Consider the following 17,432-nt stretch of genomic DNA (forward strand, 5'->3'; position numbering starts at 1 on the left):
GGACATGAGGGAGCTCACAGTGGGAGCGGGTGGTGTGGTGGCCCTGACCCGAGGGGGTGACAAGGTAGGGAAAAGGTGACCTCTTACCAGAACCCTCAATCCTGAATGCCTGAGAGTGGGGCCATCTGGTTAAAGCTTTTTCCAGGGGCCTGGCTGTCAGGAGCTGCCCTGCAGGTGACCCATCCGGGGGCTTTTGGCTGCTTGGTTGGGGGCAGGATGATCTTTGTGCAAAACAGACCAACTCTCCTTTTTCTTCCCACCCAACGTTAGGGGCCCCCTGAAGGCGAACCCTTACAGCCTGCTCAGCCCGCACAGCCCCTTCAGCCTGTGCAATCTGCACAGCCGGCCCAGCCTGCACAGCCCTCCCAGCTCAGCCAGCCTCCAAGCAGCAAGATGCCTCCGGTGTCCCAGGAAGCCAAGGGCACCCAGACAGGAGTCGAGCAGCCGCGCCTCCCTAACGTCTCTGCCAGCAGGCCGGCTGAGCCTCACACCCAGGTCCAGAGGGCGCAGGCAGAGACGAGCCAGACCTCCTTTCCCTCCCCTGTGTGTGTCTCCTTGAAGCCTGACCTCCCGACTCCTCTTCCTGCTCAGGCTGCCCCAAAGCAGCCGCTGTTTGTCCCCACTTCCTCAGGCCCCAGCACCCCTCCAGGACTGGCTCTGCCCCATACTGAAGCCCCACTCACCCCCAAACAAGATTCCTCTCCACACTTGACTTCCCAGAGGCCTGTGGATATGGTGCAGCTTCTGAAGGTAAGCCTGGACAGGGCCTCCCCTACCACGCTCCAAGCTTTACATTGTGTTCACTGTCCTGAGATCCCCATTTAGATCAGCACGTTCTCCTCAGGGCCATGACCAGCATGGCCTCATTCTCCAGCCGTGAGCTCACTGTTCTTTGTTTCCCTGCGAGCAGAAGTACCCCATCGTGTGGCAGGGCCTCCTGGCCCTCAAGAACGACACGGCTGCTGTGCAGCTCCACTTCGTCTCTGGCAACAATGTCCTGGCCCATCGGTCCCTGCCCCTCTCTGAAGGAGGGCCCCCCCTGCGGATTGCCCAGAGGATGCGGCTGGAGGCCTCACAGCTGGAAGGGGTTGCCCGAAGGATGACGGTAAGGCTCAGGGCCAGGTGAGCCACTGTCCCACCAAGAAGGGAGGCCACAGGTGGCCCCCACTGTCTCCCTGGCTTCTTTTGGGGTGCAGCAGTGGGATTCTTGGGAGTGGATGATGAAGGAAGGGCGTGTTCTGTCTCCACTAGGGGTGTAAAGTTCCTCTAGACCCAGAGATGAGGCTCTTTTTATTCAACAAGTATATGGATGATCCTCAAGGTCATCTCAGTAGTAGGGTTTTTTGTGGATTTAGGAGCCAAATCCCCTGGGTTGGATAGTCATCTTGTAGGCCTCTGACCTTGTGAGGTGGTCTCTGATCACTGACAGCTCCCTCTCCCCCAGGTGGAGACAGATTACTGTCTGCTGCTGGCTCTGCCCTGTGGCCGCGACCAAGAGGACGTCGTGAGCCAAACAGAGTCGCTGAAGGCTGCCTTCATCACATATCTGCAGGCCAAGCAGGCGGCAGGGATCATTAACGTTCCCAACCCCGGCTCCAATCAGGTCAGCCCAGCGTCCTACCTTGGCATGCGCACGCCTGTGGGGGTGGGGGTTGTGGGTAGTGTTGGTTGGATAGTTTGACTAACCTGCCAGTGCCAACTAGAGGAGTCCAGGACAGTTTCCAGAGGAGCTGGACCAAGGGGCATTCTGGATAGAGACCAGCTGGGGATGGGCATGTATGGGCAGGACTGCCGTTTAGCCATCTGGGAGACAGACAGTGGGCAGCTGAGACAGCAGAGGTTTTTCTTTAGCTTAATGATTGAAAAGAGCGTCCCAGGGAGGTGGTCAGTTCATTTGTTTTCTGATACCTAGTTTTCTTCTGAAAGCCTCAAGAGACCTTAGCTGGTTGGGAACTTGACTCAGCCTGGCTCCGTGTGTTGGGCCTTCAGGGCACCCCCCCCCCCCCCCCCAGTTGGGAGTTTGAGGGAGGAGAGGTAGTAGGTGGGTGATGTGAAGCCAGGGGTCCCAGTTCTCTCTCTCATCCCCACTCCAGCCTGCCTACGTGCTGCAGATCTTCCCGCCCTGTGAGTTCTCTGAGAGTCACCTGTCCCGGCTGGCCCCTGACCTCCTGGCCAGCATCTCCAACATTTCTCCTCACCTCATGATTGTCATTGCCTCTGTGTGAACCACTGAATGGTCACCACTCAGTGCATCTTCCTGAGGCTCTGCAGCAAAAAATAACACGCAGGACAACCCAGCCAAGTGGAGGAAGAAGCTGCCGAAGGGGACGGACTCCACTGCCAGACGGCCAGCCTCAGCCTCCTGCCCGCCCGCCCGGCTCAGTCGGACAGATCCCTCTGGGCAGTGGTGCTGCTACTTGTATGTTTACATGACGTTTAGCCCAAGGACAGACCACCAACCGATGGACTTGCAGACACCTTGAGGCTGGGTTTCTCTCTCCTCTTTTTGGAGAAAAGGAACAGGGCAGTGGGATTTTTTTTGTTGTTTTTGTTTTTAAGAAACAAAACAGAACTGCCTTTGCACTAAATTAGTGACTTGGACTTTTGCACAGTGAAGACAGGCTGTGACACTCGGGATGTCTTGGTGAACATGAACACACGTCGCAGACTCACGCAGGACTTCAAACATCTGCTGAAACCTTGGGGTCAAGGAACATTTCATTGTTTGGTCCCCACTCCTCCCTTCCCCTTGCTCATTTGGATGTCACCTCTCTTAATTCTGCCACCACCATCTTTGATGCACCCAGGATGTACAGTTTACAATCAAAAAGAGCAAACGGAAGGATTTTCTCTCCTAGTGGAATATGCAGAACTTGGGATGTGTGTATATATAAATATATAATATATATAAATATATATAATACTGACTTAAAAATCAAATTCCCTGACATACATTTTTTTTAATCTGTGCCAAAAATGTGTTTTCAGAGAAAATCTTATTTTCATACTCAGACTTTGTATTGTCACTCGTTTGTATAAGTGCGCTTCGTTACAGCGGGTCCTGCCCCCACAATCTGGAAGTGTCACACACACACAGACTGGCTTCCCTTCTGCCTGTGATCTTGACCTCTCCCTCAACTTCCTAACACTTATTAATTTATGAAACTGTTTTTCTCAGCGCAGTTTTGTTTTGTGTGTCCATTGGATTACAAACTTTATTAAAAAATACAAAACATGTCAAGTGTGGATGTGACTTTGACTTGGATGGGAGGACCAGGGGTCCTTGGCCTCTAGGAACAGTAAACCCTCACCCCAAGTTTGCTTTCAGCCCCCTAAGTCTGTATATGGAACCCATCTCCTTCCTGCCACTAGTCCTCCCCAAGGATCATTTTATCTTGTACAAAAAAAATTTCATCACAGACTACGACCTGAACCACCTTTTCACTGCTGTGGTGGTAACGTGACACTTCAAGGTCCCAACTGGTTTCTGGGTAATGTTGAAGGCACTTCAAATTTGATAAAAGAATAGAGCCACTGCCCAAACTCAGAAACATATTAAGCTTTGGGGTCTTGTCCCTTCCTCCTCTGGATAAGGTGCAGGCTGACCCTGCAGCAGCTGCCTCCGAACAGCTGGACCCACCACAAGATGAGCAATTGGGCAAGGAGGGACGGAACATAAAGACTGGTCTCACTTGCAGTATCCCTGGACTCCAGTGCTGGATGGGGCCATCTCTGAGTGAGGAATTACAGCTGCTGGGGACGAGCCCTATGGAAAGGCAGCAGAGACGGCGTCTCAGGAGCCCCTGCTTCTCCACCCCCGCTGCTGCACAGCCCACCTCCCCACCAGAGCTCCTGGCCGCTCACTCCTGTCCCTCCAGCCCCTCACCTTAAGAGATCCACTGATTCAGGGCAAGTAAATGTTCCCAGAAGATGACGCTGGCCTGGCCTTGATCTTGCAGCCAGAGTTACCATGAAGCAAGTGTGGCGCGCTCTGGCTTCCTTAAGCCCAACAAAACCTGGCCTGTGGCCTGCTTGGTCTGGTACGCTGCCTACCTTGCTGATATGGCTGAATGAGCCCTCAAGCTGGGCCCTGCACGGGTGCCCTGGATCCTGGTAAGCAGTGTGGCCAAGCCCTTTGGGCCCAGCTCCCAACACCTGAGCAGAGGGGAGCAGGGTCACAGCCGTGTTCAGGGCAGAGAGGGAAGGTCCAATCCTCAGGTTGAGCATGTGAGCGGCCTCCAAAGAGGAGACCAGATGAGGGGATGGGGCTCGTGGAGCTGCAGTTTCTCTGGTGTGCTGCCCACACCCCAACTCAGGCGAAGGAGTCAGCCTCCTTCTACACAGGTCTTGGGGCTCCCTGCAAAGGGACAGCCTGGCCTTCCCAAGAAGCAGGCTCTGCTGGCTGGTGGCTGAGTGGAGAAGCCCTTCTGTGGTATCAGCTAGAGCTGCCAGCTCCCCGCCCCACACCCACAGGGAGCTACAGGCAGCATTAGAAAATAATCAAATTTATTCTCTCTAGGGAATGGGGTCACCCTTCTCAGTTCTAGGGTGCCATCCATCCTTAAATAGGAGGAGGGGTGCCTGCTCACTCAGCAGGTGGTGGACATTCAGGGGCTGTGGGGGGTGTCTCTGCCAGGGCAGGCTGCCCATCAGCCCCGTCCCGAGGGCGGAAAACCAGCTCCCCAGCCTGCAGCACCTGCCCGGCCGGCCATGTGCTGCCCGGCCCATACTGCTGGTAGAAGTCCGCATCTGTCTGGAACATGACCAGTGCCTGGGCCGTGTGGATCCGCACGTGCTGGGCCAGGCTGTTGGCGTCCAGGAACTTATCCCCGCAGGAATCACAGGCATAGAGGATGTGGGTGTTGGGATCTGTGGGAGGTAGGGGTGCGGTCACAACAGGAAGGGCCCTCAGGCCCATCACCTTCCCTGAAGGCAACTCTGCTACCCTCTCACCTTCTTCCTGCACTTGCTTCACAGCTTTGCTGATCTCGGCTTTAAGGACTTCAGTCTCATCGGCAGTCACCGCGGCCCCTACTGGCACCACTGTGGGCGGAATAAGCAAGGCCTGAGACCGGTCACTTGCTCCTCTGCGGACGCCCCAGAGGCAGCCCTTCTGTGACCACCCCCTGCTGCCCTGGGAGCTGACCGATGTCCGCACCTGTGAGCTGCGTGACAGCCGTTGCTGCCAGTGCCTCGGTGGCCAGCGTGACCATGTCATCGACAGTGACCACACTGACCTCACCGCCCTCCTCTGGCTCCAGGATTTTGATGCCGGCCTTGCCCTGGTGCACAGTCTTCACATGGGAGCGAAGGTTGTCCACCCGGTTGAAGCCGCGACCACACTTGTCACACAGGTAGGGCTTCTCTCCTGGGGGGGGAGGCAAGGTTCTCTCCTGCCATTGGGGGGAGGGTGCAGGGGGGGAGGACCTCAGTGGCCTCCAGCTTCCCCTGCAGCCCTGTCTTTCCAGCAGGAAATGCTCTGGGGTGGCCACTTGAGGCACAGATGGCCTTTCTAGAAGGTCTGAGAAAATGGGGCCCTCCTGGGAGTTAAACTGCTTTGGAGGCAGCCTGCAGCAAGTGTCAGCTCCCAAGGCTGGGGTCCAGGGCGTCTCCCACCCCTCCCCCCCGCACCACCCGGCCCGGGGTCAGGGCCTGGGACAGAGGTGGGCACACACTCACCAGTGTGGATAATGATGTGCTTAGACAGATCCCCCACATTCACGAAGGCCTTGCTACACACGCTACACTTGTGGGGGCGGATATTATCATGGTGGCGGATATGATTGGCCAACTGGCTGGACTGGACGAATCTGCAGGGCCAGAGGGAGGGGCTTGCACTGAATCACCCAGGATAAGGCGGGGCTGAGATGGAAGAGGACTTGGGGACCTGCTCTGGACAGCCGTGTAACCGGCTCCTGAGTGGGCCGGACAGAGCAGGCTTGTGCTCTGTCTGACCCTCTCCGCCCACCCAGTACTGGGATACCACCGTGCCTGGATTGGTGGGGGCGGTGGGCGGGGGGGGGGGGGGGGGCGGGGGGGAGCGGTAGGCAGAAGGGCAGCACCTCTTGCCGCAGCGCTCACAGACGTAGGGCTTCTCCCCGGTGTGCTGGCGCACATGGGCGATGAGAGAGCTGGCCTGGGTGAAGGCTTTGCCGCACATCACGCACTGGCATGGCTTCTCACCTGGGGACGCAGGCAGCAGCCGGGACAAGATGTCAGCTCTTCCCTTCCTTCCATGTCCCCGCGTCGCCCCCGCGAGGCTCACCCACCCACCCGTGTGAATGCGAACGTGCCGCTGCAGGGCGCCGGGGTCAGCGAACTGCCGCTGGCAGTGGACGCACACGTAGGGTTTCTCCCCGCTGTGGATCCGCAGGTGCCGCTTCAGGTTCCCTGTGGCGAGACCAAGGGGAGGCTTGGCAGGGGGTGGGGGGCGTGCGGTGGCGCCGTGGGGGAAGTGGGGGGGCGGGGGCCAGCCAGGTTCTACCTGAGGTGGTGAACTGCTTTCCACACTCCCGGCACTTGAGGGGCCCGTCGGCGATGTGGATCTTCAGGTGGGCCTTCAGATTCCCCACCTGCGCCCAGACAGGGGGTCAGAGGGCCAGCCCCTCCCTCCCCGGAACCTCTGGTCTTGGCCCTCTCCGGGGCACCCTGTGGGGGTTCCACCCTTCCTCCAGTCCTGTGGCAAAAGCAAACCCCCTCCGGATCTGACCTCCCGGTTTCTTCCCCAGCCTCCCCTATGCCCCACCCCCACCCCCCACCTGGTTGAACTTCTTGTCGCAGTGCGGGCACTTGTGCTCCTTGTCTGTGTCGTGCGTCTCCAGGTGGCGCATCTTCGACGTGGGGTCAGAGAAGGAGCGGCCGCAGTAGTCGCACTGGTAGGGCTTCTCGCCGCTGTGCACCAGCTGGTGCCGCTTGAGGTTGCCCGACGTGGTGAAGAGCTTGCCACAGTCCTCGCAGCGGTAACGTGCCTCGCCCGAGTGCCGCTTCTTGTGTAGGTTCAGCAGGCTGATGAGCCGGTAGCTCTTGCCGCACTCCTCGCAGCCGTAGGGCTTCAGCGGGCTGGCGGTAGAGCGCGGAGGAGGAGGGTCGCGGGGGGGCGCTCAGCGGGGATCCAGGGTGGGTCAGGCGGAGGAAGGGGGCAGCCCCGGGGCCTACCTGTGTGTCTTCTCATGGGCCTTGCAGGCGGCCGGGTCGGAGAAGGCCTTGCTGCACTCCCTGCACGAGAACGGCTTCTCGCCCGTGTGGATGCGGATGTGCCGCTTGAAGTTCCCGGTGTGCGTGAACTCCTTCCCACAGTCCTGCGGACGCAGGGGGCGGGGTCAGGGGCGGAGTCGGGCGGGGCCCCGGGCCGGGCCGCCACCGCCCGCTGCGCACCTCGCACTTGTGGATGACCGAGCCGTAGGCCTTGGACTCCGTGCGGTCGCCGTAGGTGCCCGAGCGCAGGCCTCGCGCTTCAGCGCCCAGCTCCTGGCCCGAGTCCGTGCTGGCTGACTCTTCACTCTCCTCCGGGGCCTCGCCCTTCTCCAGTGGCGGCCCCTCTTCCTTGACCACCGCCGGCGCGGCGCCCTCCTCCTCCTCTCGCTCTTCTCCCTTCCTGGCCGGCTCCACCTCCATTTCTGCCAGGAGAAGGGCAGGCACTAAGGCATCTTGGGGGTTGGACGGTGGGCGGTGGGTGTCAAATGAGGCTGGGGGCGGGCTCATCTCTGCGTGGGCGCCTCGCAAGCGCCTGGCAGGGTCTGGAAGCCCCCGGGCGGCTGGAGGAAACCTAGGGAGACCGATGACCCGGAGAGTGCTACCTGAAGGTTACAGATAGGCCTCAGTCCACCAGGTCCCCAAGCTGGCGACCCAGGTGGGAAGGATGCTGTCAGCCAACAAGCACTGGGGGCAGGGGTAGGGGTGGGTGCCAGGGGCAGCAAAGCTCCCCCATGGTGCTCAGCTCAGGGAGAAACAGCAGGGCCAGTACTGCGACAGCCATACTTCTGTGCTAAGAGGAAGCAAGGCCAGGATATACAACCAAGAAACTGACATCAAAGTTCAGGAATGAGGAAAGATGATGTTGGCCCAAAAGCTGATGTGAGAGAGTGACTCAGAGTGAGATCAGCTGTGGCAGGAAGAGTGGGGGACGCTGACCTAAGTGAGGGCCGACCTAGCCGGTGGAAGGTACCTTGCTCTGAGCTCTCTGACAACGCAGCCTCAGCCTCAGCAGCAGCCATGCCACTCGTGGGGTCCGGCTTGAGCTCCACAGGCTCCCGGGGAGCATCTGCCTTCTCCGTCTGCTCTGCACCTGTGGTGGGGGTGGGGGCATCCAGGACTGGATTGGGGCCCTCTGTCCAGGGGCTGGATGGGTCTCCTGGACTAGGCCTCTGGAAGTGGCTGTGGCCCCAGGAGATTGGGTGGGGCGGCACATCCCAGCTCAGGCTGTTTGAGTCTCTGCTCTGGCTTTAACAGATGCCCCAGAAAAACCAACAGTTTGTTCTGGGGAGCCTGAGCTAAAGGGATGCAGCTGCCTGTGTCCCCTCACCCCCAAGGGCCTCCAGAGGAAGCCACTTGTGGTGCTAGAGCCCACACTGCAGGCAGGCGACGGCCAGCCAGCTGGATCCTCAGCATGGCAACTCACCACTGCCCATGCTCTCGGCCTGGCCACCTCGCTCCTCCTTGGGCTCCCGGCCTGGGCCCGTGGGCGGACTGCTCCTGGCCGGGTCCAGCTCGCTCAGTGCAGTGGCAGCAGCCTTCTCCTCTTTGGCTCTCTTGTCACTCACTGGAGATGGAAGAGGACAGACCTGCCATTTCCCATCAAGTGCCCACCACTGGGAAGGGTGAAATGGCCCAGAACTCGCTAGCTCTTCCAGACCCTCCCTTGGGATATATTTAAGAAGTGGTTTGTTGGTTGGCTCACTCAACAGACTCTTCACAGGTACCAACATCATGCCCAGACTGCCAGCTAGGCCTGGGATGTAACAGCCATGGGGCTGGCAGACTGCTCAGGGAAACAGATCTCACACATGAAATGGTGCTAATCAGAGACTGCTGCTTACATGCAGAGGAGTGTGCTTTTCTCAAAGTGTGTCAGGAGGACTCTGGCCCACATCGGGCCTCAGGGGCTTTCCTGAGGAGCTAGAGGAGCAGGAGTAGATGGAGGGAGAGGAGGCCTGCTGGAGGAGTGGATTCTGGTGCAAAGGCCCTGAGCCAGGCGTGGCTGCCCAGTGCCCTCAGGAAGGGAGGGCAGAAGGGCCCCTCTGAGAGGCATTCTCAGACTTTGCTGCAGCTCCTCCCCACGAGCTCCCCACAACGCAGGCGAGGCCATATGACGCTGACCCAGAAGCAGGGGCAGAGCTCTCTTCAAGAGCCACCTGCTCAGGAACAGCCTGCCAAGAAGCTTACCTTCTGCGGCTGAGGCCTCCATATTCTCCCCAGGGCTGGCAGCCGGCTCAGCCAGTGACTTGAGGGCGTGACAGGCAGTGATGATGTCCTGCATCTGCAGGAAGCTGGCCACGGCCAGCACATCGTCCACGTTCTCAGAGCTCAGGCTCAGCTTGGCTGTGTACATAAACTCCAGCACCTGCCCCAGGCCTGCCAAGGACACAGACATCTGTCACGGACCCATCTCAAGACCTGGTACCAACACCCTGTCCAGTCGCTCCACTCCATAGCAGGATCGAGGGATTCATAAAAAGCAGAGTGGCAGCAGTAGGCCACCATTTCCCCCAGCTCCTGTGCCAGGGCAGAGGCAGGCTCCAAAAAGCACACCCACAGAGGGCGGAGGGTGCGAACAGCCATTCTGAGCACCCTCCACCCAGCCACTGTGCTTCATCACCAGAAGACAGAGTGCGTCACCACTGGCTTTCATCAGGGCTCTGCCACCAACCCTCTATCTGACGTCCAGGCCAGTCACCTGACCTCTCTGGGCCTCAGTTTCCGCATCTGTAAAATGGGGAAACAACACCTTGGCCAAACTTCTGGCAGCATGGCACATCATTGTGGGTTAGGAACCTGAACCTAAGACAAGTAAGCTTCTTCAATCCCAAGACCTTCCTGACACTCCTCCTCCAGACCCCAAACCTTGCCACTGCCATTAAGGCACTCGGATAGTGGGTCAAAGACTGACTCAGCAATGGAAAGGGACCAGGGGCTCAGAGCCTTCCTGCTCTCTGCTCCTTCTGATGAGCCTGTCCTGTGTTCACTCGTCCTGAAGCTTATCATGAGGCCTTCCTGCCACTCTCCCCTTACCACCCCACTCCCAGTCAAAAGAGGCCCTTCAATCATGGTAAGAACTTGGTACTCACGCACTTATGGCCGAGTCCTGTGTGGGAAGTCTGGCACCCACACCCCCCGTCCCCCACAGCTGGAAGGTGCTGCTCAAGGAGGGCCGTGTGTGGCACGGGGCCCACCACAAGCTCGGCCCTGGACCCAGCAGGGTACCTGCCGCGTTACTGATGTCCAGGTGCACCACATCCTTCTGGTCCACGAAGAGCATCTTGAAGTATTCGCTGCAGGCCGCCAGCACCGCTTTATGAGCCTTAAAGTCAACGCCGTCCACCACAAAAGTGCAGTCGCACAAAAGTCCCAGTTGTCGCTGCTGGTTCAGCTGCTCCAAGACATGCTGGCTGTGCTGGGGAAAATCCATGGCTGGGGAAAGCCACAGGCCTCCACGTTACCACAAGGAAGGACACCAACCGGCCCCGCCAGCGATCCCGACACCCCCGGGCAAGAAGCAGTGGGACAGGGAGGATGGAACCAAGTTCACAAAGGCCACGTGCCTCTGCAGGCCCAGACTGACCAGGGGCTGGCTTCTAGACTCTTAGAATGACTGGCCAGGGAAGGTCCAAAACCCAAAAAGCATGAAGGGGCCGACACGAAACAGTCACCTTCATGTCTCAGCAGGTAAATGATATTAAAAAGTCAAAAACCAAGTAAACACAAAACACTGATTACTGTCAGCACTTTAAAAAAAAAACAAAACGGCTGCTTAACATTTTTTTACAAACAGAATGCATGACAGAATCTTAGAATAAACAACAGATCTTTCAACTGGATGTACTGGACTCCATGAAAACCTTTCTGTTTTATTTTCACTTTACTCCGTGTGCCGTGCACACGGGAAACATGCCCTTCGGAGGGCAGATGTTCCAGCGGCCAGCCTTTCAGGACCGGCCCCTCTCCTGCAGCACCCACAGGGCTCTGTGCAAGTCCCCTTGTCCACGGCAAACCTGGCCTTTGGGGTTGAGGAGCCATGATTCCTGCTCTTCCCCACTTCATGGGCTCAGTGAATTACATAAAGTTGGTGTGTTCTCCACCTCTGGAAACCTCTCTAGGTTGTCCCTCGAGAAAGAATGAACTCTGATCCTAACCCAAGAGCTGCCGGCCTGGCTGAAGTTTCTCTGTCAAAGGCCTTGCTTAGTTACTGCCTGGAAATTTCACAACTATCTCAAGTAAAAATGCTCACAAAAACTGCATGGCCTGGGACCAAATCACCCTGAACTGCACAAGCCATGACTGAATAAGAATCTAAAATGGCTCTCCCCTCCCCCTCAATACCACACCTGGGTCCTTCTCAAGATCAGTATTTTCTAAGGAAAAGAAGCAGGCAGGCTCTCCTTTCAAGAAAGAACAAATTTCCAAGTAAATGTCCACGCCCACTCCTGTGACCACATCACACAAACCCAACCAGGCTGGGCTGTCACACCCTGGCCCGGCACCCAATAAGAGGCAGTGGTTTCTCTTCCAGCTCTTCTGGAACCTCTGCTCTGAGACCTGGGTCTGCTCAGAGCTGCCCTAGGTGGTTCCTGGGCAGGCGAGGGTGACCCTGGGGTGGAGCAGTGGGGTGAGGGGGTGGCTCTCAGCCTCCAGGTTTCAGTAAGCACACTCTGGCTCCGGTTTTCCCCCCATTACATCAGCCTCTCAGGGCTGAGTCACCAAGCTGCAGCTCTGTAGCCACAGTGACCATGTATGGCTGTCTGGCTGTGATGAGACATGATGAAAGCCAAGCCCCCACGCACGTGGCTCAGCCGGCACAGATCCATCAGCTTTGAAGGATGCACAGCCCACCCACTCCACAGTGTCTGGAAACTTATCAAAAGTGGAGGGGTGTGTTTGCTGAACTGGGACAAGTCACCGGGTAGGTGGGCAGGGCTCCATCAAGTAAAGGGGGCCAGAAAGTTAAAACAGGCCGTGTGCCACGGGGTGCCAGCCCCTGAGTCATGAGTTCAGAACTGCTCTGCCGGAGACTTGAAAATCCCCCTTCCCTTCCCCTAGCATCCCCAGGACTGTCCTTTGGCCCCAGCCTCCACACACAGCCTCCCAGCCAGAGGCACAGCTTCCTGGACCACTCAGATTAGAAGTGGCTGTGGCCCGAGGCTCTTATGTATAAGGAGGGAAGAGCTGGAAGCCAGCTCTGGAGCCGAGAGGTCAGACTCGAGGTGGCTGAACAACTTGCTGGGTAACAAACCAGCCGGCACACCACAGGGCCCCAGGAGCAAAGGCTGCTACTGCCCGGGCTACCCCATAAAGGCCTTCAATCCCTGGGAAAAGTTCCCATTCATTCCCTTTAGTAACCTAAAGGGATGCAAGGGAGAAGTTTGGCGACATGGAAAAGAACCAGTGTCCAGCCTGTGGGCCTAAACACACAGGCTGGGCACTTAGACCAGGGACCTGAAGGGGGTACATACCAGGCAGGTGTAAATGGAACCAAAGGTGGGTGGCAAGGACAGGCCTGGGCCAAACCAACCTGAGTTGTCTTCTCCCTGCTGTGGAAAAAGCCACACGCGCAGACAAATGTGTGTGTGTGAGCATGGGCAGCCCCTGAGTTCCAGTCACCAGCTCACCCTCTTTTTCCTCGGGAGCCTCGGATGAGACACCTCCCAAGTGCAGAGTGAAGGACCACAACGGCCTCCTCGATGAGCTGCAGAATCATCCCCTCAGAACTTTCCAATCAGACCCAAACCAGCCCCTACTGGTGGGGAGCCTGGCTCTCTCACCTTCACTAGGAGCCAGGATGAAGCAGCTCTCAGGCTCAGAAAAGGAGTGCTGGCTGAACACGAGTTCCCTGCCTCCCACCCCCACACAAGAGGCAAAGAGTTGTTCTCATGCCCCTGGGCTGGAGCCAGCTGAAAGCAGAACCCTCCAGCCGGAAAGTGATCTGACTTGTTAGGAAGATAAACGTGAGAAAAGACTCCTGGCCAACAGTGTGGAGAGACTAGCTGGCTTAAAGGTCAGGTGATTATTAGCCTTCCCTGGAACCAGGGCTGCAACAAGCCCTCAGGCTGTCACACTCCCCGAGGCTTCTAGGGGAAGGGGCTCCTTGAAGCCCAGGACTCCTGGTGGGGGATGGGAGACGGTGTGGTGGGGGTGGGGTTGGGGGGGTGGGGGGTGGTATAGGGGCAGGGTGCTTATGTCCAGCAGAGGCCTTGGAGGAAGGCTGATAAAGGTCCCCGGGAGAGGGTGCTCCGTGACCCAGTAGCTCCAGCACCCCCACACGCACAGGAGCAGCTGTGTGCCCTGAGTAATGTTTTCCACCCAAAGCTAACCACAGCTTTCCGATGAGACATGCCCGTCCGGAAGTGTGCTCCTCCCCAGATGTGGGTGTCAGAACACCGAAACCTTCTGGAATTCCTCTGAAGCCTCCAGAGCTGTTCCAACAAGAGAAACAGTCCTAAAAGATCATCTGTTCTGACAAAGAAAGAAAAGGACGGGACAGAAAACAGGAGAGGATAAAAGAGAAGGAGGGAGCAGGGGAAGACGGGAGAAGCAGGGAGAGGAACTAGAAGGAAGGAAGGAAAAAGGAGAAAAAAGACCATCCCCACAGACAGACAGCAGTGCTTACACATACATGCTCACAAGCCCCATCTTGTGACTGGCCCCTGGGGGGCTTGCCAAGTGCTAAACGCTGTCACTTGTCAGCAGCGCTGTGGGTTTCATAACTGCAAACCCCCAGGGGCAGTGGAGTGCAGAGCCCAGGGGCAGTCTTCCAGGCTCACCCACTCATCTCCCAGAGCCTGCTGCCTAAGAAAGCTCCCACAGCCCCTTTCTCCCCCAGGCAGTGCCCAGAGCCAGTGAGGGGCGTCCCCTCAGAGGGGTCGAGCTACAACCAGGCAGCACCCCACCTCCAGACTTAGGTGAAATGAGCATGCAGTGCTCCAACCGTCTCCTCTTTCATACTCTACAGCAGTGGGCCCCAACCGTTTTGGCACCAGGGACTGGTTTTCAAGGAGGACAATGTTTCCACAGCCGGGGCGTAGCGGGGGATGCAAGTGACTGACGCAGTTGTAAATACAGGTGGAGCTTTGCTCACTACCAGTCACTCTCCTGCTGTACGGCCCAGTTCCTAACAGGCCACAGACAGATGCTGGTCTGTGGCCCAAGGGTGGGGACCCCTGCTCTACAATGAAAGGAACCTATCAGGATCTGAGCAAGCTTAAAGGGGACCAAAAAGAGAGGTGAGTGCATGGGGCACACAGAGAGACCTGGGGGCTCCAGGGGCAGGCAGTGTGGTGGGAGCCAGGAGTCCCAAGTCCATGTGAGGAGGGGGCACTATCTGAGGAGACTTTAAACAAAGTTAAGATCAGCAGCCATCCCACCTCTCATCACCCATGACTGGGATCAAGTGCAGCTCCTCCAGCCCAGCCATACTATGCGGTGCCCTCTGCCAAGCATAAGCATGCCTTCCTCCTCATTTCACCTTGCTTCAAGGGCGCTACACGTGGGCCTTATTTAAAGCTGCTTCCAAGAAAGAAGAAACTCACACAGGACAACACTGCAGAGCCCACCAAGCCCAAAGCCCTCATGTTTCCGACCAACTCCTGCCTGCAAACAGGCAGCTTCCGTGATATCACCATCTGCCAGGTCAATGGCCCTGACTGTTGGGGCAGACCACGTCATCAGAGCTGGGATGCTCCCCAGAGGACGAGCAGCCTGGCTGGACATGAGCCCTGGCCAGCCTCACAAGAAATTCATTTGGGAATGAAAACATGAGGGACCTGGGGAAGCCCCGCAGCATGGTTCCAAACAGGCGACACGGACACAGGCACAGTGGGCGCAGTCTCCACAGACAGCGGCCAGCAATCCCTCCATCCAGCCACACCTGCCACGAGATTCCAGCTGAATTTGGGGGGCTCTGTGTGGCTCTGACCAGCAGTGACACTGTGCCAATCCCGGGCCTGGCCCTTAGGAGGTCTGGAAGATTCTGCTTTGCTTGCTTGGAGCCCCGTCGCCCTATTGTGCGGATGCCCAGGTGCTCCTGCTGGGGACAGAGAACACACAAGGGGCTCTGGAGGAGACACCGTTGTGCACAGGACCCCGATGAAGAGCTGAGATGCCCCTGCTGACAATGCCAGGGTGCCAGCCCAGCCACTGGCTGAATGCTGGCACAGGAATGACCCCCAACACCTCATGGAACAAAAACAACTGCCCAGCCGACCCATGAAATGGGGAGAAACAAAAAACTGCTGATGGTTCAAGCCACTAAGCGCTGAGATGGTTGGCTGACAGAGAGAGATAACTGATACAGATGGTAAAACTGTAAAGAAAAGGGAATGATTCATGAAAAATTTCAGGGTAACAGTTCTCTCTGGATAGGAGGAGGCGCAATCAGGGGTGTTCTAAGATACTGGAAGCTCTCTGTTTCTTTATCTGGATTCACCTAGATTATATAAACCTGTGCATTTCATATACTTTTATAAAAGAACATTTTTCAACATTTAACGATATCTGTAATAAGAAAGAAGCAAGGTACAGGTGCCACACTCAGTCCCATGCAGAAACAGGGTCGTTTCCAACTGTGCCCCAGGCCACTCTGGTCCGGGCTACCCTGAGGAGGAGAAAGGGTCTCGAAGGCTGACAGGAGTGCAGGGGGTGCAGGGGGTCGGTGGCACCAGAGAAAATACAATCCAGCTCATTTGCTTTTCAGATCCAAAACATGTGCAAAAAGACTGCTGAGGTGAGGAAGGTTTCTCACTGTGTCAGGAAATCCACGCTACTCAGTTCAATGAAACCTGAATCCCAGACCCCCCAGCATCAACAAAACAGCATCTATGGAGTGTCCTCAACATGGCACAGTCCAATCACCTCAAAATTAAGAGCATGGCCACCCTGGGCACCAAGTTCCACCCTGCTACCTCCAAGGGTAAGGACCTAAGAGGCAGTTCAGCACCATGCAGGCAGCAGAACCTCAGGTCAAGCCAAGCAGGGCCAAATCCAGGGCCTGGACCCACCACACGAGCTGGTGACGACCTTCTCTTGCATACTGGAACCAATGGAACTACTTCCCATGTTTGTTACAGGATCCAATTGAGTAATGTAAGCAAAGGGCCTGCCCAGTGCCTGGCACATGGTAAGCACTCAGCAAATGATTGCTACCAGGAAACAGATGCAGACTACATATATTTTTAGGCCGAAGACCACATCAGATGGTTTCCACGTTATCTTTTCATGCTGGGCACCTCAAGTGTACTTGGTGACTTGAACCTTGTTTAGACGTTGTAATAATCTCATTACTCCTTCTAAATGTAATCTGGAAAAATCCCAGAGCCCAACTAACGTTAAGAGATGAGAGGGTACTGGATAAGAACAAGTAAGAGCGATTTTCTCTGTCAGGGAAGCACTTTATATCAAACAACTGTCTGGTAAACCCCAAGTGTGCTTCCAGATGACTGGCCTGCCCAAAGCTCTGAGTGGGTCTACAGAGCACCACTCTATCTCAGAGTCGAATGGGCACCTGTCAAACATGAAATATTACCCAGGTTATCAGCACTAAACTGCAGGCAGGATTTCCAAACTGTGGCACAGAGGGAAGCCATTAAGCCAGAAAACAACTGGCCAATCACCAGATGCCGATCTAAATGAACCACAGTCCCTGGCTCCTAGAAGTTGTGCCAGCTACAGGCCTGGACACAACACAGCCATCCAGAGGCCTGGAGGCATCTGACAGCAGTGACAAGGATCAGCATTCCTGATTTTCTAGAAATACTGGTGGCTCCTGGACACAACTTGGCATACACAAACCTGGGCCAAGGAAACGGAAGTTCACAGCAGGCCAGCCCTGCAAACGTGAAACCTCCCTGCCCAACCCCACCAACCTACCCAGTGTGACAACCCGTCCCTTTTCAGTGCAATGTGACAGAGAAGCAAATATCAACAAAACCAGCCCTATGGAACTTGCCTCCTTGCCCAGCAAATACAGCTCTTCTATTAAGCTTGTGTTTCTCAAACTTTTAGAATCAATTTCCACTTTATATAAACCCACAAACCTGACTCAGCCCTTCCCAACAGCCCCCAAATGCTTTATCTTCTACTGAGTAGTGGCCCCTACCCTGAAAATCACTGCTTCCTTCTATATAATGCTCCCTGCCAAGGTTTAGTACTGTTTTCTCTGCTGAATTTATGTTATTAAAAAAACACTGATTTTTAAATCTAAAAATAATGTCTAAATATAAAATTAA

At 56.4% G+C, this 17,432-nt stretch overlaps 2 protein-coding genes across 11 annotated transcripts in view; one reads left to right on the forward strand and one right to left on the reverse strand.

Moving 5' to 3' along the window:
* SPEN (spen family transcriptional repressor) overlaps window positions 1–3,235 on the forward strand; it is a 94,161-nt gene extending 90,926 nt beyond the window's left edge. For all 3 annotated transcript variants that reach the window (XM_025285667.3, XM_006079608.4, XM_006079607.4), the window contains 4 exons: window positions 271–750; window positions 911–1,105; window positions 1,445–1,603; window positions 2,094–3,235. In XM_025285667.3, the coding sequence (XP_025141452.2) occupies window positions 271–750; window positions 911–1,105; window positions 1,445–1,603; window positions 2,094–2,225 (966 nt within the window). In that variant the 3' untranslated portion in view covers window positions 2,226–3,235. The remainder of the gene's footprint in view (window positions 1–270; window positions 751–910; window positions 1,106–1,444; window positions 1,604–2,093) is intronic.
* Window positions 3,236–4,489: 1,254 nt separating this feature from the next.
* The window catches only part of ZBTB17 (zinc finger and BTB domain containing 17), a 29,607-nt gene continuing 16,664 nt past the window's right edge, over window positions 4,490–17,432 (reverse strand). The window contains exons 1-15 of one of the 8 annotated variants that reach the window (XM_025285670.2): window positions 12,822–15,042; window positions 10,420–10,626; window positions 9,382–9,570; window positions 8,618–8,758; window positions 8,165–8,284; window positions 7,375–7,616; window positions 7,156–7,298; window positions 6,759–7,059; window positions 6,485–6,572; window positions 6,274–6,390; window positions 6,063–6,183; window positions 5,680–5,810; window positions 5,159–5,368; window positions 4,954–5,043; window positions 4,490–4,869 (exon numbers count right to left, since the gene is read on the reverse strand). In XM_025285670.2, coding sequence (XP_025141455.1) covers window positions 4,586–4,869; window positions 4,954–5,043; window positions 5,159–5,368; window positions 5,680–5,810; window positions 6,063–6,183; window positions 6,274–6,390; window positions 6,485–6,572; window positions 6,759–7,059; window positions 7,156–7,298; window positions 7,375–7,616; window positions 8,165–8,284; window positions 8,618–8,758; window positions 9,382–9,570; window positions 10,420–10,624 — 2,382 coding nt within the window. In that variant the 5' untranslated portion in view covers window positions 10,625–10,626; window positions 12,822–15,042 and the 3' untranslated portion in view covers window positions 4,490–4,585. The other 7 variants (XM_044942867.2, XM_025285671.3, XM_006079610.4 and 4 more) reach the window with 7 other exon arrangements.

Source organism: Bubalus bubalis, chromosome 5, assembly GCF_019923935.1.
Source record: "Bubalus bubalis isolate 160015118507 breed Murrah chromosome 5, NDDB_SH_1, whole genome shotgun sequence".
Lineage (NCBI taxonomy): Eukaryota > Metazoa > Chordata > Mammalia > Artiodactyla > Bovidae > Bubalus > Bubalus bubalis.